The following is a 23178-nucleotide window of genomic DNA, read 5'->3' as shown; positions in this document are numbered from 1 at the left end:
TCTAAGTGTCACGTGATCTGTCAGTATAAACACACCTTTTCTGAAAGGCCCCAGAGGCTGCAACACCACTAAGCAAGAGGCATAACACCATGAAGACCAAGGAACTCTCCAAACAAGTCAGGGACAAAGTTGTTGAGAAGTACAAGTCAGGGTTGGGTTATATAAAAAATATCCACATTTTTTGATGATCCCTTGGAGCACCATCGAATCCATCATCTTCAAATGGAAAGAACATGGTACCACAACAAACCTGCCATCATGAGAGGGCCGGCCACCAAAACTCACAGACCGGGCATTAATCAGAGAGTCAGCACAGAAACAAAAGGTAACCCTGAAGGAGCTGCAGAGTTCCACAGCAGAGACTGGTGTATCTGCGCAGGTGACCACAATAAGCCGTACACTGCATAGAGCTGGGCTTTATGGAAGAGTGGCCAGAAAAAAGCCACTACTTAGTGTCAGAGGCGTCACTAGGGTTGGTGTCACCCGGTATGGTAATTTTTGGTGTCACCCCCATGGACCTCCTTCCGTATCACACCACGTGTGTGTGTGTGTGTGTGTGTGTGTGTGTGTGTGTGTGTTTGTGTGTCTATATATAATCTGGCACTCCAAGCACTTTAAAACAGTATGAATGCTAGTGCCCTTCTTAAAAAGAATTTAAACAAGGAGTGTCGGCCACACAAGTTTCATGTGTATATATATATATATATATATATATATATATATATATATATAGAGAGAGAGAGAGATATTAGATATACATATATATCTCTTCGGGAAAGGGGGCATAGCCACTCAAAAGGGGGCATGTCCTCTAGTGTAGTTTACCACACTACATACCCCTTATACACATTATGCACCACAATAGTAGGACCCCTTATACTGGTGCCCCTTTCACATTATACCACAAAGTATGAGCCAAAATTCACATTATAGCACACGGAATGAGCCGAAATTAACATTATAGCACATGGTATGAGCCGAAATTCACATTATAGCACACAGAAGGAGCCGAAATTCACATTATAGCACACAGTATGAGCCGAAATTCACATTATAGCACACAGAAGGAGCGGAAATTCACATTATAGCACACGGTATGAGCCGAAATTCACATTATAGCACACGGTATGAGCCGAAATTCACATTATAGCATGCGGTATGAGCCGAAATTCACATTATAGCATACGGTATGAGCCAAAATTCACATTATAGCACACGGTATGAACCGAAATTCACATTATAGCACACGGTATGAACCGAAATTTACATTATAGCACACGGTATGAGCAGAAATTCACATTATAGCACACGGTATGAGCCGAAATTCACAGCACACGGAATGAGCCGAAACTCCCATTATAGCACACTGTAGCCGACATTAACATTATAGCACACAGTATGAGCCAAAATTCACATTATAGCACACGGTATGAGCCGAAATTCACATTATAGAATACAGTATGAGCCAAAATTCACATTTTAGCACACAGAATGAGCCGGAATTCACATTAAACCACAAAATATGAGCCGAAAATTCCCATTATGCCACACGGAATGAGACAAAATTCAGGGAGAGTGACAGCAGGGACAGGGAGAGTGACAGAGGGACAGGGAAAGTGACAGCAGGGACAGTGAGAGTGACAGCAAAGACATAGGGACAGTGAGAGTGACAGAGAGAGGGACAGCAAGGGCATACAGTAGGGATTAGGGAGAGAGAAGGGCAGCAGGGTAAGATTACCTATTTAGCAGCCGGAGCGGAGGATGATGTGGTCTGCGGTGCATGAGGATGCTGTGGTCGGCACGGGGCGAAGGAGGTTATGGGCAGAGAAGGACTGAGGGTGGCTGAGGAGGCTGAGGGTGGCGGCTGCGCAGCGGAGAAGGCAGAGGGCAGCAGTGGTGCAATGGAGGAGGCTGTGGTCGGCGGCCTTTGGTGGTGCGGCACTGGCTCCTATGACCCGGCGCTACTATTTCCAATCTGCCGCGGACCGGCAGCCAATGACTGGCTGCTGGTTCGCGGCAGATTGGATAGGAGTAATAGAAAATGTTTGGTTACACAAGAAAGTTGCCTTATTTGAGGCAAGAGCACACGGACTACTAATACCAGAGTGCCGAACCAGCTGCTCACGACACACATATATGTCTCTCTATACATACACACATGTACATACACAATGCATACACATATACATATATAGATCTACACACACACACACACACACACACACACACACACACACACACACACACACACACACACCCCATGGCGCCCCTCCCCCCCTTTACCCCTCATCATACTTTTCATGGTGACTGGAATGGCTGGCTCCCACTGTAAATTATAGAAGGTTCTTCCCAGGCTGCTCTTCTGCTCCAGTCTGTCTCGAGAGCTCCTGTCCCTCCTCCCAGGCAGCATTCAGCACGCACCAGCAAGGAGAGAGGCAGCTGCTGCGGAGAGGGGAGGGTGGCCCCTCCTCCCCTCTCCCCCTGGCTGGGACACTGACTGGTGGCGGGCGCAGCGCTGACGGCGGCAATACAGTGAGTCAGTGTGACTCAATGTAATGCCGGCGGCTGTGGGCCCCTTGACAGCGGCGGGCTTCGGTGCAATGCATCGCTGCTAGTTCCGCCACTCTGACTCGTTAATTTAATGGGATGCGGGAGCGCGGCTCAATTAACGGGATGCGGGTGCGCGGCTCTATTTGGTGTCACCCCATTGAAGGGTGACACTCGGGTGCGGCCCGCACCCACCACACCCCCCTCATGACGTCACTGCTTAGTGTTAAAAATAAGAAGGCACATTTTGAGTTTGCTAAAAGGCATGTGGACGACTCCCCATATGTATGGAGGAAGGTGCTGTGGTCAGATGAGACTAAAATTGAACTTTTCGGTCACCAAGGAAAACGCTATGTCTGGCGCAAACCCAACACATCCCATCACCCCAAGGACACCATCCCCACAGTGAAACGGGATACAGTCATTAGGTCGACACCACTTAGGTCGACAGTCATTAGGTTGACTACTATTGGTCAACATGCATTAGGTCGACAGGGTCACTAGGTCGACAGGGTCATTAGGTCGACAGTTTAAAAGGTCAACATGATTTTTTTTTTAAAAATCAGTTTTTGGAATTTTTCAGACTTTACGATCCACGTGGACTACAATTGGGAACGGTAACCTGTGTCGAGGGCAGCGGTAGCGGAATGAGGGTTCCCGGTCACTTTACGAAGAAAACGACACACAAAAAAAGTTTTTAAAAAAACTCACATCGACCTTTGACCTAATGACCTTGTCGACCTAGTGACCCTGTCAACCTAATGTATGTTGACCAATAGTGGTCGACCTAATGACTGCCGACCTAAGTTGTGTCGACCCAATGACCCATACCCAGTGAAACATGGTGGTGGCAGCATCATGCTGTGGGGATGTTTTTCAGCAGCAGGGACTGGTAAACTGTTTTGAGTCAAGGGAAAGATGGATGGTGCTAAATACAGGGATATTCTTGAGCAAAACCTGTTTCAGTCTGCCTGTGATTTGAGACTGGGACGGAGGTTCACCTTCCAGCAGGACAATGACCCGAAGCATACTGCTAAAGCAACACTTGCGTGGTTTAAGGGGAAACATTTAAATGTGTTGGAATGGCCTAGTCAAAGCCCAGATCTCAATCCAATTGAGAACCTGTGGTCAGACTTGAAGATTGCTGTTCACAAGCGGAAACCATCCAACATGAAGGAGCTGGAGCAGTTTTGCCTTGAGGAATGGGCAAAAATCACAATGGCAAGATGTGGCAAGCTCATAGAGACTTATCCAAAGTGACTTACAGCTGTAATTGCCGCAAAAGGTGGCTCTACAAAGTACTGACTTTAGGGGGGTGAAAAGTTATGCACAATGAAGTTTTCTGTTATTGTGTCTTATCTGTTGTTTGCTTCACAATAATAAAAAAAAAAAACATCTTCAAAGTTGTAGGCATGTTCTGTGAATGAAATGATGCAAACCTTCAAACAATCCATTTTAATTCCAGATTGTGAGGTAACAAAACATGAAAAATGCAAAGGGGGGTGAATACTTTAGCAAGGCACTGTAGTTTTTGTGTAATGCCGGAACAGACAGACAAAAATTCAGAAAGTAGTTTTTTTTTTTGTCTCCATAGAAGTATATTTCCCTCCAAAAAAAAAAAAAAATGCTATGTACAAACACAACCCTTACAATTTTCATTATATTTATAGATAATGTCGCCAAAGGTATCCATGCATAGGTAACCTATAGAAGATGCTAAGCCAATCTCTGCTAAGAAATGACTTTTAGAAGTTTGGACATATCATATTAATAGCTCTTTTTAAAATGCCACCTTTGGCTAGATATTCAGTTTATCTTCCATCCCATACCTATGCAGCTGTGATTTTTGAGCCTACTGACATGCAAAACAACCCAAATGTAGCAGCTACCCAGAGACGCCCTCTGGACCCATTGCAAAATCGACGCAGATACAGGGAACATTAACTTCTTGAATGAGTCCATGGTCTCGCAGAGCGGGCGGATGGTACAATGCTGATGCCATGTTTTCTGCATATGCGATCACAGTCTCACACTGAGACGCCCCAATAACGGTCGTGACACTCCTGCAACTCCATGTTACCTCTCTTAAATGGTCCCTTCATGTCAGTCACTCTGCAAATAAATCCTCACTGTAAGCGGCTTCGCAAAAGTACTTTGATCAGTGAGGAGGGCGTAGTCTAATTTTGATGGGCCTAATTTTAGATGATTACAGCTACAATAGCTTTATGTGTACAATTGTGTGTTTGAAAATTAAAATATGTCCTCCTCACTGCTCAGTACCCCACACCTACGGTGAACACTAAGTACCTTCATAGGCGTGCACACGGGGGATGCCTGGTGCGCACAGGCACTCCATAATGACCGGCACCACCCACATGCCTGCTACAGCACAGTCAGTTGTGATAGCTATGGCCCGCGAAATGCCGTCGACTCGTCGAGCCAACCTGCTGCTCATTGCTGCTCTGTGCCTACCCCCCTGCTGCGCCCGCTGCGGACGATATACAATATATACGGCTGCACGAGGGAGGCCTGACGTCACGCTCCGCCTCGTGATGTGACGTGTTGTCACACCGCACGCCCTCCCTCACGTCCACGCTTCAGCCCGCAATTTCAATCCACTGCCACAACACCCACGCCACAGGCCCAGGCCAGGCGCCGCCAGAACAAAAAACACATTTAGCTGAGACAGGCAGTTCAGCTAAAAGTGCTCCTGCTGCAGGAGAAAGAAAGGGGGCCAGGCCAGCCAGGGGGAATACAATTCTGTATATATTTACAGCAGTACATCCATGAAGTTAGTTACCTGACCTACAAAAATGTAAAAGAAAAGAAGGGTTACATAGATCTATCTATCTATCTATCTATCTATCTATCTATCTATCTATCTATCTATCTATCTATATATATATATATATATATATATATATACACACACACACACACACACACACACACACACACACGCATTTTCAGGCACTCACCACCACAAAATAAGCAATTAATGAATATTTAATGCGCTCAATCCGCAATGAAGAATGTAGATTACTCAGAGACCAGGCTATCACTGCTGATCCACTAAAGGTTCTCACCTAAGTAAATTCCTGCTACACCTGAGTATCTAGATTTCACTTTCAAGTAGTCGACCCATGAGGATTGGCGGACGACTCAAATAGAAAGCCCCTATGATACTAAGGTTTTTTTATATTGCTGTGTTGGGTATCCATATCCGCTTATTTTTGATAATACTTACCATACAGTTAAGATGTACCCCTGATGAAGTCTTATAATAAGACGAAACGCGTTGGGTATTCTTGTTCTTCCTTTATGATGTCACCTCTGAATATATATTGAAGAAAAAGAGGAGACTGTAGAGATTCCCCTACTATTGTACTTGACATCTTAAACGGGAATACACTAAGTGTGGAGCGACTTATTACTCCTTTTATAAACGAACCATGGACTTTGAACTTGTTTTTATGTATATATAATACATTTTATGATGGAACATGTTGCCACCATGTTTTGACTCTTAAAGGTGTGAATCATAAGTGCCTTTTGTAACACAGGGTGTTAACTCAACCCTCAGACGCTAGCTCACCTATTGTTGTATATTTCTTTTGTCAGTTCCTCCTAGCAAGGAACTTAGGTGCATTAGGCTGCCAGTCATAAATCGTTATCACCACATTAGTTATACTCAAATAGCGCAGAGAGAGAGTATTGTTTGTATATACAGTGGGGAAAAAAAGTATTTGGACAGCCACCGATTGTGCAAGTTGACCCACTTAAAAAGATGAGAGAGGTCTGTAATTTCCATCATAGGTATACTTCAACTGTGAGAGACAATCTGGAAAAAAAACAGGAAATCACATTGTATGATTTTTAAACAATTTATTTGTATATTCTTGTGGAAAATAAATATTTGGACAGTCAAAAAGTTTAACTCAATACTTTGTAATATAACCTCGGTTGGCAATTACAGAAGTCAAACATTTCCTGTAGTTCTTGACCAGGTTTGCACACACTGTAGCAGGTATTTTGTCCCACTCTTCCATGCAGATCTTCTCTAGATCTGTCATGTTTTGGGGCTGTCGCCGGGCAACACGGACTTTAAACTCCCTCCACAGATTTTCTATTGGGTTGAGGTCTGTATGTATGTATGTATGTGTATATAAATATATATATATATCTATATATATTATATACAGAGATATATATACAGAGATATTTTCAGACACTCACCACCACAAAATAAGCAATTAATGAATATTTAATGCGCTCAATCCGCAATGAAGAATGTAGAAAATACATACAGTCGACGTTTCGGACCCTAAGGGACTGGCGTTTCTACAGAGGAGGGGGCCCGTGTGCACTTCCGGGTGGGGCATGTCCTCTGAACGGTGCTGTAGACTCCGGCATTGTGCCAGAGTCTACTGCGCATGCGCAGGCCTCTGGAAACATGGCGCCTGCCATGATCCGGAGACCAATTTGCCTGGTGGCCAATTTGGCGGTGATTTCCTCCACGACCGCACGCCCGGGCTGGACTCCGGATGGTAAGTATTAAAATAGGTGCAGTATGTGCGGTGTGGGCACCCCCTGGACCCAGGGGCCCGTGTGCACTGCACACATTGCACCCATTATAGAAACGCCAATGCTAAGGGACCACCATCAGGACAGGACATAACAGCATAAGTGATGTGCAGAATAGGCAGCCAGGAAGAGCCTCTTCACATTAAATATTGAGTAATTGGTTATTTTGTGGTGGTGAGTGCCTGAAAATGTCTCTAGATATATTATGGACGTACTATCTCTATTGGAGCACCCCAGATTTATTTCAATGTTTTGAGTGCGGACACTCTGGAAGTATTTTGTAGATTCCAGAGTGCACTTATAGATCTCATTCTTTCCTTTTTCGTAACTTTATTTATATATAATGCTGAAATTGGTATGATAGCACCACTTCTCTTTTATTAGCATATAGAAATATAGGTGATGAAAGTGATGATACTCATACTGTGTGGCATAATGTGAATTTTGACTCATACCGTGTGGCGTAATGTGAATTCCGGCTCATACCGTGTGGCGTAATGTGAATTTCGGCTCATACCGTGTGGTGTAATAGGAATTTTGGCTCATACTGTGGCATAAATAAGAATTTACTCACCGGTAATTCTATTTCTCGTAGTCCGTAGTGGATGCTGGGGACTCCGTAAGGACCATGGGGAATAGACGGGCTCCGCAGGAGACTGGGCACTCTAAAGAAAGATTAGGTACTATCTGGTGTGCACTGGCTCCTCCCTCTATGCCCCTCCTCCAGACCTCAGTTAGGGAAACTGTGCCCGGAAGAGCTGACATTACAAGGAAAGGATTTTGGAATCCAGGGTAAGACTCATACCAGCCACACCAATCACACCGTACAACTCGTGATAACCTTACCCAGTTAACAGTATGAACAACAACTGAGCATCACTCAACGGATGGCTCATAACAATAACCCTTTATTAAGCAATAACTATATACACGTATTGCAGAAAGTTCGCACTTGGGACGGGCGCCCAGCATCCACTACGGACTACGAGAAATAGAATTACCGGTGAGTAAATTCTTATTTTCTCTAACGTCCTAGTGGATGCTGGGGACTCCGTAAGGACCATGGGGATTATACCAAAGCTCCCAAACGGGCGGGAGAGTGCGGATGACTCTGCAGCACCGAATGAGCAAACACAAGGTCCTCCTCAGCCAGGGTATCAAACTTGTAGAACTTTGCAAAAGTGTTTGAACCCGACCAAGTAGCAGCTCGGCAAAGCTGCAATGCCGAGACCCCTCGGGCAGCCGCCCAAGAAGAACCCACCTTCCTTGTAAACTGGGCTTTTACTGATTTTGGATGCGGCAACCCAGCCGCACAATGATCCTGCTGAATCGTGTTACAGATCCAGCTAGCAATAGTTTGCTTTGAAGCCGGAGCACCCAGCTTGTTGGATGCACACAGGATAAACAGCGAGTCAGTTTTCCTGACTCCAGCCGTTCTGGATACATAAATCTTCAAAGCCCGGACTACGTCCAGCCACTTGGAGTTCTCCAAGTCACGAGTAGCCGCAGGCACCACAATAGGTTGGTTCAAATGAAAAGATGATACCACCTTTTGCAGGAATTTCGGACGAGTCCGCAATTCTGCCCTGTCCATATGGAAAACCAGGTAGGGGCTTTTACCTGACAAAGCCGCCAATTCTGACACACGCCTAGCCGAGGCTAAGGCCAACAGCATGACCACTTTCCACGTGAGATACTTGAACTCCACGGTCTTCAGTGGCTCAAACCCGTGGGATTTCAGGAAACTCAACACCACGTTAAGATCCTAAGGCGCCACTGGTGGCACAAAAGGGGGCTGAATATGCAGCACTCCCTTAACAAATGTCTGAACCTCAGGCAGTGAAGCCAGTTCTTTTTGAAAGAAAATGGATAGGGCCGAAATCTGGACCTTTATGGACCCTAATTTTAGGCCCATAGTCACTCCTGACTGCAGGAAGTGTAGGAATCGACCCAGCTGGAATTCCTCTATAGGGGCCTTCCTGGCCTCACAGCAATCAACATATTTTCGCCATATACGGTGATAATGCTTCGCTGTCACGCCCTTCCTAGCCTTTATCAGCGTAGGAATAACTGCATCCGGAATGTCTTTTTCCGCTAGGATCCGGCGTTCAACCGCCATGCCGTTAAACACAGCCGCGGTAAGTCTTGGAACAGACAGGGCCCCTGTCGTAACAGGTCCTGTCTGAGAGGCTGAGGCCATGGGTCCTCTGTGAGCATTCCTTGCAGTTCCGGGTACCAAGTCCTTCTTGGCCAATCCGGAGCAATGAATATTGTTCTCACTCCTCTTTTTCTTACAATTCTCAGCACCTTTGGCATGAGAGGAAGAGGAGGAAAAACACAGACCGACTGGAACACCCACGGTGTTACTAGTGCGTCCACAGCTATCGCCTGAGGGTCCCTTGACCTGGCGTAATACCTTTTTAGCTTTTTGTTGAGGCGGGACGCCATCATGTCCACCTGTGGCAGTTCCCTCCAATTTGCAATCTGCGTGAAGACTTCCTGATGAAGTCCCCACTCTCCCGGGTGGAGGTCGTGCCTGCTGAGGAAGTCCGCTTCCCAGTTGTCCACTACCGGAATGAACACTGCTGACAGTGCGCTTACGTGATTCTCCGCCCAGCGAAGAATTCTGGTGGCTTCTACCATCGCCACCCTGCTCCTTGTGCCACCTTGGCGGTTTACATGAGCCACTGCGGTCTGACTGGATTAGAACCGGTTGGTCGCGAAGCAGGATCTCCGCTTGACTTAGGGCGTTGTATATGGCCCTTAGTTGATGTGAAGGCAAGTCACCTGACTTGACCACAGCCCCTGGAAATTTCTTCCCTGTGTGACTGCCCCCCACCCTCGGAGGCTTGCATCCGTGGTCACCAGGACCCAGTCCTGAATGCCGAGTCTGCGACCTTCGAGAAGGTGAGCACTCTGCCGCCACCACAGGAGAGACACCCTGGCCCTGGGGGATAGGGTGATTAACCGATGCATCTGAAGATGTGATCCGGACCATTTGTCCAGTAAGTCCCATTGGAAGGACCTCGTATGGAACCTGCCGAAGGGAATGGCCTCGTATGAGGCCACCCTCCTTCCCAGGACTCGAGTGCAGTGATGCACTGACCCCTGTTTTGGTTTTAATAGATTCCTGACCAGTGTCACGAGCTCCTGAGCTCTCTCTATCGGGAGATAACCCTTTTCTGGTCTGTGTCTAGGATCATGCCTAGGAGAAGCAGATGAGCTGTAAGAACCCACTGCGACTTTGGAATATATAGAATCCAGCCGTGTTGCCGTTACACTTCCAGAGAAAGTGATACGCTGTTCAGCAACTGCTCTCTTGATCTCGCTTTTATGAGGAGATCGTCCAAGTACGTGATAATAGTGACACCTTGCTTCCGCAGGAGCACCATCATTTCCGCCATTACCTTGGTGAACATTCTCAAGGCCGTGGAGAGACCAAACGGCAACATCTGAAATTGGTAATGACAATCCCGTACCGTAATTCTGAGGTACGCCTGATGAGGTGGATAAATGGGCACCTGAAGGTATGCATCCTTTATGTTCCGAGTCACCTTTCAGGCTTGCAATAACCGCTCTTAGCGATTCCAACTTGAACTTGAACCTTTTCAGGTATATGTTCAGGGATTTTAAATTCAATATGAGTCCGACCGAACCGTCAGGTTACGGGACTACAACATGGTCGAATAATAACCCCCTCCTTGTTGAAGGAGGGGAACCTTGACCACCGCCTTTTGAAGATACAATTTGTGAATTGCAGTTAACACTGTTTCCCTCTCGTGGGGGGAAGCCGGCAGGGCCGTCGGTGAGGGGGCATCTTCTCAAAGTCCAGCTTATATCCCTGAGACACAATATCGACCGCCCAGGGATCTAACAGGGAGTGAACCCACTTGTGGCTGAACTTACGAAGGCGTGCCCCCACCGGGCCTAGCTCCGCCTGTGGAGCCCCAGCGACATGCGGTGGATTTTTGTAGAGGCCGGGGAGGACTTCTGTTCCTGGGAACTAGCTGTGTTGTGCAGCTTCTTTCCTCTGCCGCCACCTCTGGCAAGAAAGGACGCACCTCGGACTTTCTTGTTTCTTTATTCGAAAGGCTGCATTTGATAATGTCGTGCTTTCCTAGGCTGTGCAGGAATATAAGGCAAAATATTAGAATTTACCAGCTAAAGCTGCGGAGACCAGGTCCGAGAACCCTTCTCCACACAATCCTCAGCCTTCCATATGCCTCTTAAATCGGCATCATCTGTCCATTGCATATTCTACAGGACACGTCAAGCAGAAATCGACATAGCTTTGACTCCAGGACCCAGTATACTCATGTCTCTTTGGGCATGTTTTATATATATATATCTATCTCTTAAGACAGCATCTTCAATATGTATATATCTATATATATACATAAATATATATATCTGTATGTATGCATACTAGGGTCTCAATCTCTGCTGATAAGGTACCTGTCCACGCTGCCACAGCGCTATAAACCCATGCCGACACAATCGCCGATCTGAGTAGTGTACTAGAATGTGCACGCTATCTGCAGGATCCCTGAGAACAGCTAGTGCTACCGTCTGGGCAAACGTGACACCCTAGGGGAAGATTCCCATCACATCCTGGCCCTAGTGGGGAAAGGATACTGCCTGAGAATTCCTTGTGGGAAGCTGCAGTTTCTTGTCTGGAGATTCCCGCCCTTTTTCCTCATGAAAGGAGGGAAATTTACCTCAGCTTTCTTCCCCTTAACATGTGTACCCTTGTGTCAGGGACAAATGAGTCATCAGTGATATGCAAATCATCTTTTATTACAATAATCATATATTGAATACCTTTCAGCCATTTTGGCTGTAACTTTGCATTATCGTAGTCGACACTGGAGTCAAACTCCGTGTCGATATCAGTGTTTATTATTTTGGATAGTGAGCATTGTGAGACTCTGAAGGTCTCTGTGACATAGGGACAGACATAGGTAGATTTCCTGTCTGTTCTCTAATCTTTTGTGCAATAAATTCACCTTAGCACGTACACATATCCAAACAGGTGTCGGCGTCGTCGACGGAGACACCCTCTCACACACATATTTTCTCTATCTCCTCCTTAGGGGAGCCTTTTACCTCAGACATGTCGACACACGCGTAGCGACACACCACACACACAGGGGATGCTCTATTTGAAGACAGTTCCCCCACAAGGCCCTTTGGAGAGACAGAGAGAGAGTATGCCAGCACACACCCCAGCGCTATATAACCCAGGGATTACACTACAACTCAGTGTTTACCCAGTAGCTGCTGTATATACAAATTTGCGCCTAAATTTATGTGCCCCCCCCTCTTTCCACCCTTTGTGTATCTGGATACTGCAGGGGAGAGCCTGGGGAGCTTCTTTCCAGCGGAGCTGTGAATAGAAAATGGCGCTGGTGTGCTGAGGAAGAAGGCCCCGCCCCCTCAGCGGCGGGCCTCTGTTCCGCTTTCTGTGTGAAAAAATGGCGGGGGTTTTTACATATATACAGTGCCTGACTGTATATATGTATGTTATGCCAAAAAGGTACTTCAATTGCTGCCCAGGGCGCCCCCCCCCCCCCACCAGCGCCCTGCACCCTACAGTGACCGGAGTGTGAAAGTGTGCTGGGAGCAATGGCGCACAGCTGCAGTGCTGTGCGCTACCTTAAATGAAGACAGGAGTCTTCAGCCGCCGTTTTCGCCGTCTTCAAGCTTCTGTTCTTCTGGCTCTGCAAGGGGGACGGCGGCGCGGCTCTGGGAACGGACGATCGAGGACAGATGCCTGTGTTCGAACCCTCTGGAGCTAATGGTGTCCAGTAGCCTAAGAAGCGCAACCTAGCTGTAGACAGGTAGGTTTGCTTCTCTCCCCTCAGTCCCTCGTAGCAGTGAGTCTGTTGCCAGCAGAAGCTCACTGAAAATAAAAAACCTAACAAATACTTTCTTTTACTAGCAGGCTCAGGAGCGCCCACTAGGAGCACCCAGCTCTGGCCGGGCACAGATTCTAACTGAGGTCTGGAGGAGGGGCATAGAGGGAAGAGCCAGTGCACACCAGATAGTACCTAATCTTTCTTTAGAGTGCCCAGTCTCCTGCGGAGCCCGTCTATTCCCCATGGTCCTTACGGAGTCCCCAGCATCCACTAGGACGTTAGAGAAATGTGAATAAGGGGCATTGCTCTCAGTAGCTGGTAAGCATGTGGACATGTGTGAAAAATGCTGGTGTCCTGCAGAGGACACCAGCATTGATTGTCTGATGTCATAGAAAGAGTCAAATGTGGCTCTGATGACACATGTGTAAATTTGAAACTTTACTTGTGTTATATTAAATCTCAAATGTTTGGCCCCCTAAATCTCCCGTACTTTTCAGAGTGGCCCACTGAAAATCAGGCTGTAGGTGCAAGGGGTGTTTGGGAATGCATATGCACCTAGGCCCACCACTCTCTAGTTCCGCCACTGGGATGGGGATAAGTTGGGTAAGGGTAAGCAGGGATAGGATGCAGTTAGGACTCGGGGGTTATGCCATAGCAGACATTCAGTACCGGCCGGTGGTTGCACCATTATAGTAACATAGTAACATAGTATCTAAGGTTGAAAAAAGACAATTGGCCATCGAGTTCAACCTATTTGTGGTCTCCTATGCACGATTATTTAGTAGAAAATTTTGACTGAAGTTGATGACTGCCGTTACGTTTTACCCCTCTTTTTTATAATAACCATAGTGCGTGACCATGCCCCGTAACCCTGGATATCCTTATCCATTAGGAATTTATCTAACCCATTCTTAAAGGTGTTGACTGAGTCTGCCATTACAACTCCCTCAGGCAGGGAATTCCAAACACGTATCGTCCTTACCGTAAAAAAGCCTTTACACCGTATTGTGCGGAATCTCCTCTCCTCTAACCTGAGCGAGTGTCCATGAGTTCTCTGTGTTGATCTAACCAAAAACAGGTCCTGCGCAAGATCTGTATAATGTCCCCTTATATATTTGTAAATGTTGATCATGTCTCCTCTTAATCTCCTCTTTTCCAGTGTAAACATGCCTAGTCTTGCAAGCCTTTCTTCGTATTCCAGCGTCTCCATACCCTTAATTAGTTTGGTCGCCCGCCTTTGAACCTTTTCTAGCTCCAGGATATCCTTTTTGTAGTAAGGTGCCTAGAATTGTACACAGTAATCAAGGTGTGGCCTCACAAGTGATTTATATAACGGGAGTATAATACTCTCGTCACTAGCATCAATACCCCGTTTTATGCATGCTAATATCTTATTAGCCTTCTTTGCTGCAGTCCTACTTTGGGTACTACTGCTTAGTTTGCTATCTATGAGGACACCTAAGTCCTTTTCAAGTACAGAATCCCCTAAATTTACCCCATTTAGTAGGTAGGTGTTATTTTTGTTTTTGTTACCACAGTGCATTACCTTACACTTGTCTGTATTGAAGCGCATTCTCCAATTCGCTGCCCAAGCTTCTAATTTTAAGTCGTTCTGAAGCGACTCTGCATCCCCCTCCGCATTTATAACTTTACACAATTTGGTATCATCTGCAAAAGTTGACACCATGCTCTCTAGACCTTCTGTTAGGTCGTTAATGAAAATATTGAACAATAGCGGTCCTAATACTGAGCCTTGCGGCACACCACTTAGCACTTCAGTCCAAGTTGAAAAAGATCCATTAACCACAACGCGCTACTCCCTATTATCTAACCAGTTTTTGACCCAAGTGCATATTGTGCTTCCTAGCCCTGATTCTTGTAGCTTGTAGATAAGTCTCATGTGTGGTATGCTTTGGCAAAATCTAAAAAAAAAACATCCACCTCTTTACCCTGATCTAGGTTTGCGCTACTGTTTCATAAAAGCCAAGTAAATTGGTTTGACAGGATCTGTCCTTCATAAACCCATGTTGATTCCTTTTAATGACCTTATTGACTTCAAGGAACTTCTGAATACTATCTCTTAGAATACCTTCCAATACTTTCCCCACAATAGATGTAAGACTAACTGGTCTATAATTACCTGGTTCAGCTTTACTTCCCTTTTTGAATATAGGCACTACTTCCGCTATACGCCAGTCTTTGGGAACCATACCTGATATTACTGAATCCTTAAAGATCAAAAATAGCGGTTTTGCAAGTTCAGAGTGAAGCTCCATTAGAACCCTTGGGTGAATACCATCGGGACCTGGTGACTTATTAATCTTTAAATGTTTTAATCGGTCACAGACTACTTCCTCGCATAAATAAGTACCTATCAGTGGGATATTCTCATTATTGAGATTATGTGTTAGTCCCTAAATTGGGTCCTCTCTAGTAAATACTGTTGAAAAAAACTCATTTAGTGTGTCCACTATGTCATTATCATTTTTGCTTAAGACTCCCAACTTGTCTTTTAAAGGGCCTATACTCTCCTTCTTTAATCTCTTGCTATTAATGTATTTAAAGAATTTTTTGGGATTCGCTTTGCTTTCCTTTGCTAGTAGTTTTTCAGTTTCTACTTTAGCTGCTCTTATTTCCTTTTTGCATATTTTGTTACATTCATTATAGTGCTGAAATGACTCTGCTTCCCCGTCAGATTTGTATTTTTTAAATGCTCTCCTTTTCTTGCCCATAAGTTCCTTTATCTTTTGGTTAAGCCACATCGGTTTATAATTTTTATTCCTTTTTTTGCTGCTCGTAGGAATAAATTTGAGTGTATTTTTAGCTAGCAGGAATTTTAGTACCTCCCATTTCTCCGTAGTATTTTTTCCTAAAAACAAACCTTCCCATTCAGTATCCATGAAAAATACCCTCATCTTTTCAAAATTTGCTTTGCTAAAGTTTAGAGTCCAAGTTGAGCCAGTATAGGGCTGTTTATGAAAACTGATATTGAATGTGACCATATTGTGGTCGCTGTTTCCTATGGGTTACCCTACTATAATACCTGATATGTTTCATTTTATTTCTCTGTGGTGTATTATATCTACTTTCTTATTAGGAACTAAGGAAAAATTAGATTTAAGCCATGTGATTTTACTGAGACAATGTAAAATAGTGCTCGACACGCCCAAAAGGTGATGCTAGGCACGTCCCTCCTGGGGTGCACCCCCTAATAAAATTAGCTTTGCACGCCTATGAGTACATTGGTACCTGCGCACTGTGGCTGCACTGCATGCGCAGTCGTCCAGTAATCGTCCAGCAGTGTAAATACTGGCATTGCATACAAATTGGAATCGGGCCCAGAGCGGCATCCATTAAAAGCTCTGTATATAGATATAGAATATAAATAAAGAATAGTGGTATAGGTTATGACCCTTCGTAGTGCATTACTAAGGTTTATACCGCCCAGCAATATTCCTTTTTCTACTATTTCACTTCTGCAGATGGAAAACACTATCAAACAGTCTGAGAATGACTTGAACAAACTGCTGGAATCTACACGCCGACTGCACGATGAGTACAAGCCTCTGAAAGAGCATGTCGATGCCTTGAGAATGACCCTAGGACTGCAGAGACTGCCAGACCTGTGTGAAGAGGAGGAAAAGTTATCTCTGGAGTAAGTTGGATTTATGTTTTGATGAGTACCTTTTATTTATGTTCTACTGCTTTCTAAATAAAGAATAATGCACCTATCCAGATATGCAGCACTCATGAACATTATAAAACTAATGTGGAATCTGACTTCAGTATCACTATATTAAGAAAACAACGCATAAAAGTAATAAAACAAAAGCATCCCATACAGAGGAATATTCACCCAACCTGTAAGCGATCTCTCACACCAGCACATGGGGGCATGAGATTACATTCTGCAATGCATTCTGAATGAACAACGCCATGATGTCACTTCTTCCTGTGTGGTGATTGGTCCTTTTTCCGCAAAGGTCCATGTGAATGAATCCCACATATGCCAATAATAGCGAGTGGGCTGCAGTTCACAGCAGAAGAATATTAAGAGGATGATTTATAGGATTTTTGCCAGACAGGAATATAAAGTGATAGCACTTATGCACACACTTCCGGGCACTGAATATCTGAGCTAGAAGCACTTGTTTGAATGCACCACATAGTCAAGTAAAAGCAGAAAGTCAGTTAGCTATAACACTGGCTTGCATGCCATGTCCTTTAGGCTGTCGCATTGTCCCACAACCAGAGCATAAAATGCAAGTCTCCCATATGGCCCGGTTTTCCAGGGCAGCTCTGTTTTGACAATAAAAATCATTATACTTAGAATCTTATTTTACAAGACTTCATTCCATGTACTGTCTTCATGAAGCTCATGGAATAACACTGTAGTAATTCTCGTAACCAGTTGGTGAGAAGACATCATGGTCTTCATTAAAATCACTCTGGAACAGTGGGCCTGAGTCAGAGATCTACTCAATGTCAGATTTAGAGCACATTATTTATGTTAGCCACTGTCGCATTGGCATGTGCTGCAATCGATTTATTTATAAATTGATTGACAGTCAGGGAGCGTTTGTGGTAGGTAACGGGGAGAGGTGACACAAGCACAGGCATGTTGCGACCATTTCAGCAGTGTGCCACAGCTGGTTACTGCAAACCAATTGCAATGACTGCGTCTGCGTTTGCAAATCCAGGTAGCTGCAGTATTTGCCGCTGTGTACAAATTCACAGCTGTGGCGGCATTTGCGTACATCTCTGAATCGGGCCCAGTGTTGGCAACTGCACAAGAACACCTAAACCCCGAAACAACTCACCAGAATTTTTCTCTATCGTCCTAAGTGGATGCTGGGGTTCCTGAAAGGACCATGGGGAATAGCGGCTCCGCAGGAGACAGGGCACAAAAGTAAAGCTTTTACAGGTCAGGTGGTGTGTACTGGCTCCTCCCCCTATGACCCTCCTCCAGACTCCAGTTAGATTTTTGTGCCCGGCCGAGAAGGGTGCAATTCTAGGTGGCTCTCATAAAGAGCTGCTTAGAGAGTTTAGCTTAGGTTTTTTATTTTACAGTGATTCCTGCTGGCAACAGGATCACTGCAACGAGGGACAGAGGGGAGAAGAAGTGAACTCACCTGCGTGCAGGATGGATTGGCTTCTTGGCTACTGGACATAAAGCTCCAGAGGGACGATCACAGGTACAGCCTGGATGGTCACCGGAGCCACGCCGCCGGCCCCCTCACAGATGCTGAAGCAAGAAGAGGTCCGGAATCGGCGGCTGAAGACTCCTGCAGTCTTCTTAAGGTAGCGCACAGCACTGCAGCTGTGCGCCATTTTCCTCTCAGCACACTTCACACGGCAGTCACTGAGGGTGCAGGGCGCTGGGAGGGGGGCGCCCTGGGAGGCAAATGAAAACCTTTAAAAAGGCTAAAAATACCTCACATATAGCCCCAGAGGCTATATGGAGATATTTACCCCTGCCTAAATGTACTAAATAGCGGGAGACGAGCCCGCCGAAAAAGGGGCGGGGCCTATCTCCTCAGCACACGGCGCCATTTTCTGTCACAGCTCCGCTGGTCAGGAAGGCTCCCAGGTCTCTCCCCTGCACTGCACTACAGAAACAGGGTATAACAGAGAGGGGGGGCAAAATAAATGGCAATATATTAATATAAAAGCAGCTATAAGGGAGCACTTAATCATAAGGCTATCCCTGTCATATATAGCGCTTTTTGGTGTGTGTTGGCAGACTCTCCCTCTGTCTCCCCAAAGGGCTAGTGGGTCCTGTCTTCGTATAGAGCATTCCCTGTGTGTCTGCTGTGTGTCGGTACGTGTGTGTCGACATGTATGAGGACGTTATTGGTGTGGAGGCGGAGCAATTGCCAAATATGAGGATGTCACCTCCTAGGGGGTCGACACCAGAATGGATGCCTTTATTTGTGGAATTACGGGATAGCGTCAACTCGCTTAAGCAGTCGTTTGCCGACATGAGGCGGCCGGACACTCAATTAGTGCCTGTCCAGGCGCCTCAAACACCGTCAGGGGCTGTAAAACGCCCCTTGCCTCAGTCGGTCGACACAGACCCAGACACAGGCACTGATTCCGGTGGTGATGGTGACGAATCAACCGTATTTTCCAGTAGGGCCACACGTTATATGATTTTGGCAATAAAGGAGATGTTACATTTAGCTGATACTACAGGTACCACTAAACAGGGTATTATGTGGGGTGTGAAAAAACTACCAGTAGTTTTTACCGAATCAGAAGAATTAAATGACGTGTGTGATGAAGCGTGGGGTGCCCCGATAAAAAACTGCTAATTTCAAAGAAGTTATTGGCTTTATACCCTTTCCCGCCAGAGGTTAGGGAGCGCTGGGAAACACCTCCTAGGGTGGACAAAGCGCTAACACGCTTATCAAAACAAGTGGCGTTACCCTCTCCTGAGACGGCCGCACTTAAAGATCCATCAGATAGGAGGATGGAAAATATCCAAAAAGGTATATACACACATGCAGGTGTTATACTACGACCAGCTATTGCGACTGCCTGGATGTGCAGTGCTGGGGTAGTTTGGTCAGAGTCCCTGATCGAAAATATTGATACCCTGGACAGGGACAATATTTTACTGTCGTTAGAACAAATAAAGGATGCATTTCTTTATATGCGTGATGCACAGAGAGATATCTGCACACTGGCATCACGGGTAAGTGTTATGTCCATTTCGGCCAGAAGAGCTTTATGGACACGACAGTGGACAGGCGATGCGTAGAGGAGTTATTTGGGGTCGGTCTATCGGATTTGGTGGCCACGGCTACGGCCGGGAAATCCACCTTTCTACCTCAAGTCACTCCCCAACAGAAAAAGGCACCGACCTTTCAACCGCAGCCCTTTCGTTCCTTTAAAAATAAGAGAGCAAAGGGCTATTCATATCTGCCACGAGGCAGAGGACGAGGGAAGAGACAGCAACAGGCAGCTCCTTCCCAGGAACAGAAGCCCTCCCCGGCTTCTACAAAAGCCTCAGCATGACGCTGGGGCTTCGCAAGCGGACTCGGGGGCGGTAGGCGGTCGTCTCAAGAATTACAGCGCGCAGTGGGCTCACTCGCAGGTGAATCCCTGGATCCTGCAGATAATATCTCAGGGGTACAGGTTGAAATTAGAGACAGAGCCACCTCGCCGTTTCCTGAAGTCTGCTTTACCAACGTCCCCCTCAGAAAGGGAGACGGTTTTGGAAGCCATTCACAAGCTGTATTCTCAGCAGGTGATAGTCAAGGTACCTCTTCTACAACAAGGGAAGGGGTATTATTCCACTCTTTTTGTGGTACCGAAGCCGGATGGCTCGGTAAGGCCTATTCTAAATCTGAAGTCCTTGAACCTGTACATAAAGAAGTTCAAGTTCAAGATGGAGTCACTCAGAGCAGTGATAGCGAACCTGGAAGAAGGGGACTTTATGGTATCCTTGGACATCAAGGATGCGTATCTCCACGTTCCAATTACCCCTCACACCAGGGGTACCTCAGGTTCGTTGTACAAAACTGTCACTATCAGTTTCAGACGCTGCCGTGTGGTTTGTCCACGGCACCTCGGGTCTTTACAAAGGTAATGGCCGAGATAATATTTCTTCTTCGAAGAAAAGGCGTATTAATTATCCCATACTTGGACGATCTCCTAATAAGGGCAAGGTCCAGAGAACAGCTAGAGATGGGTTTAGCACTATCTCAAGAGGTGCTAAAGCAGCACGGATGGATTCTGAATATTCCAAAATCCCAATTAATGCCGACAACTCGTCTGCTGTTCCTGGGGATGATTCTGGACACAGTTCAGAAAAAGGTTTTTCTTCCCGAAGAAAAAGCCAAGGAGTTATCTGACCTGGTCAGGAACCTCCTAAAACCAGGAAAGGTGTCTGTACATCAATGCACAAGAGTCCTGGGAAAAAATGGTAGCTTCTTACGAAGCAATCCCTTTCGGCAGATTCCATGCAAAGGGATCTGTTGGACAAATGGTCAGGGTTGCATCTTCAGATGCACCTGCGGATAACCCTGTCGCCGAGGACAAGGGTATCCCTTCTGTGGTGGTTGCAGGAGGCTCATCTATTGGAGGGCCGCAGATTCGGCATGCAGGATTGGATCCTGGTGACCACGGATGCCAGCCTGAGAGGCTGGGGAGCAGTCACACAGGGAAGAAATTTCCAGGGAGTGTGGTCGAGCCTGAAAAAGTCTCTTCACATAAGCATTCTGGAACTAAGAGCAATCTACAATGCTCTAAGCCAGGCGGAACCTCTGCTTCAAGGAAGACCGGTGTTGATCCAGTCGGACAACATCACGGCAGTCGCCCATGTAAACAGACAGGGCGGCACAAGAAGCAGGAGGGCAATGGCAGAAGCTGCCAGGATCCTTCGCTGGGCGGAGAATCACGTGATAGCACTGTCAGCAGTATTCATCCCGGGCGTGGACAACTGGGAAGCAGACTTCCTCAGCAGACACGACCTTCACCCGGGAGAGTGGGTACTTCATCCAGAAGTTTTCCACATGCTATTAAACCGTTGGGTAAAACCAATGGTGGACATGATGGCGTCTCGCCTCAACAAAACACTGGACAGGTATTGCGCCAGGTCAAGAGATCCGCAGGCAATAGCTGTGGACGCGCTGGTAACACCTTGGGTGTACCAGTCGGTATATGTGTTTCCTCCTCTGCCTCTCATACCAAAGGTATTGAGGATTATACGGCAAAGAGGAGTAAGACTAGTGGCTCCGGATTGGCCAAGAAGGACTTGGTACCCGGAACTTCAAGAGATGGTCACGGACGATCCGTGGCCTCTACTTCTGAGAAGGGACCTGCTTCAGCAGGGTCCTTGTCTTTTTCAAGACTTACCGCGGCTGCGTTTGACGGCATGGCGTTTGAATGCCAGATCCTAAAAGGAAAAGGCATTCCAGAAGAAGTCATTCCTACCTTGATAAAGGCAAGGAAGGAAGTCACCGCGAAGCATTATCGCCGTATTTGGCGAAAATATGTTGCGTGGTGCGAGCAGCGGAGTGCTCCGATGGAGGAATTTCAACTGGGTCGTTTTCCTACATTTCCTGCAATCAGGATTGTCTATGGGTCTCAAATTGGGATCTATTAAGGTTCAAATTTCGGCCCTATCAATATTCTTCCAAAAAGAATTGGCCTCAGTCCCTGAGGTCCAGATTTTTATCAAAGGAGTACTGCATATACAGCCTCCTGTGGTGCCTAAGGTGGCACCGTGGGATCTAAATGTAGTTTTAGATTTCCTCAAATCCAATTGGTTTGAACCACTAAAGAATGTGGATTTGAAATATCTCACATGGAAAGTGACTATGTTACTGGCCCTGGCTTCGGCCGGGAGAGTATCTGAACTGGCGGCTTTGTTTTATAAAAGCCCTTATTTAATTTTCCATTCGACATAGGGCAGAGCTGCGGACGCGTCCGCATTTTCTCCCTAAGGTGGTATCAGCGTTTCACCTGAACCAGCCTATTGTAGTGCCTGCGGCTACAGACGACTTGAAGGACTCCAAGTTGTTGGACGTTGTCAGAGCCTTAAAAATATACATTTAAAGGACGGCTGGAGTCAGAAAATCTGACTCGCTGTTTATACTGTATGCACCCAACAAGTTGGGTGCACCTGCTTCTAAGCAGTCGATTGCTCGTTGGATTTGTAACAAAATTCAACTTGTACATTCTGTGGCAGGCCTGCCACAGCCTAAATCTGTTAAGGCCCATTCCGCAAGGAAGGTGGGCTCATCTTGGGCGGCTGCCCGAGGGGTCTCGGCATTACAACTCTGCCGAGCAGCTACGTGGTCAGGGGAGAACACGTTTGTAAATTTTTACAAATTTGATACCCTGGTAAAGGAGGACCTGGAGTTCTCTCATTCGGTGCTGCAGAGTCATCCGCACTCTCCCGCCCGTTTGGGAGCTTTGGTATAATCCCCATGGTCCTTTCAGGAACCCCAGCATCCACTTAGGACGATAGAGAAAATAAGAATTTACTTACCGATAATTCTATTTCTCGGAGTCCGTAGTGGATGCTGGGCGCCCATCCCAAGTGCGGATTATCTGCAATACTTGTACATAGTTATTGTTAACTAATTCGGGTTATTGTTTAGGAAGCCTTCTTTCAGAGGCTCCTCTGTTATCATACTGTTAACTGGGTTTAGATCACAAGTTGTACGGTGTGATTGGT

At 46.2% G+C, this 23178-nt stretch overlaps 1 protein-coding gene across 2 annotated transcripts in view; it reads left to right on the top strand.

The window, feature by feature from the left end:
- The window catches only part of ZC4H2 (zinc finger C4H2-type containing), a 70697-nt gene that overhangs the window by 40984 nt on the left and 6535 nt on the right, over nt 1-23178 (top strand). For both annotated transcript variants that reach the window (XM_063935660.1, XM_063935659.1), the window contains exon 3: nt 16472-16644. In XM_063935660.1, the coding sequence (XP_063791730.1) occupies nt 16472-16644 (173 nt within the window). The remainder of the gene's footprint in view (nt 1-16471; nt 16645-23178) is intronic.

The sequence above is a fragment of the Pseudophryne corroboree genome, chromosome 8 (assembly GCF_028390025.1).
Source record: "Pseudophryne corroboree isolate aPseCor3 chromosome 8, aPseCor3.hap2, whole genome shotgun sequence".
In the NCBI taxonomy this organism is placed as follows: Eukaryota; Metazoa; Chordata; class Amphibia; order Anura; family Myobatrachidae; genus Pseudophryne; species Pseudophryne corroboree.
Note: the sequence above shows the minus strand (reverse complement) of the source record. Positions and strands in the feature narration are given on the sequence as shown.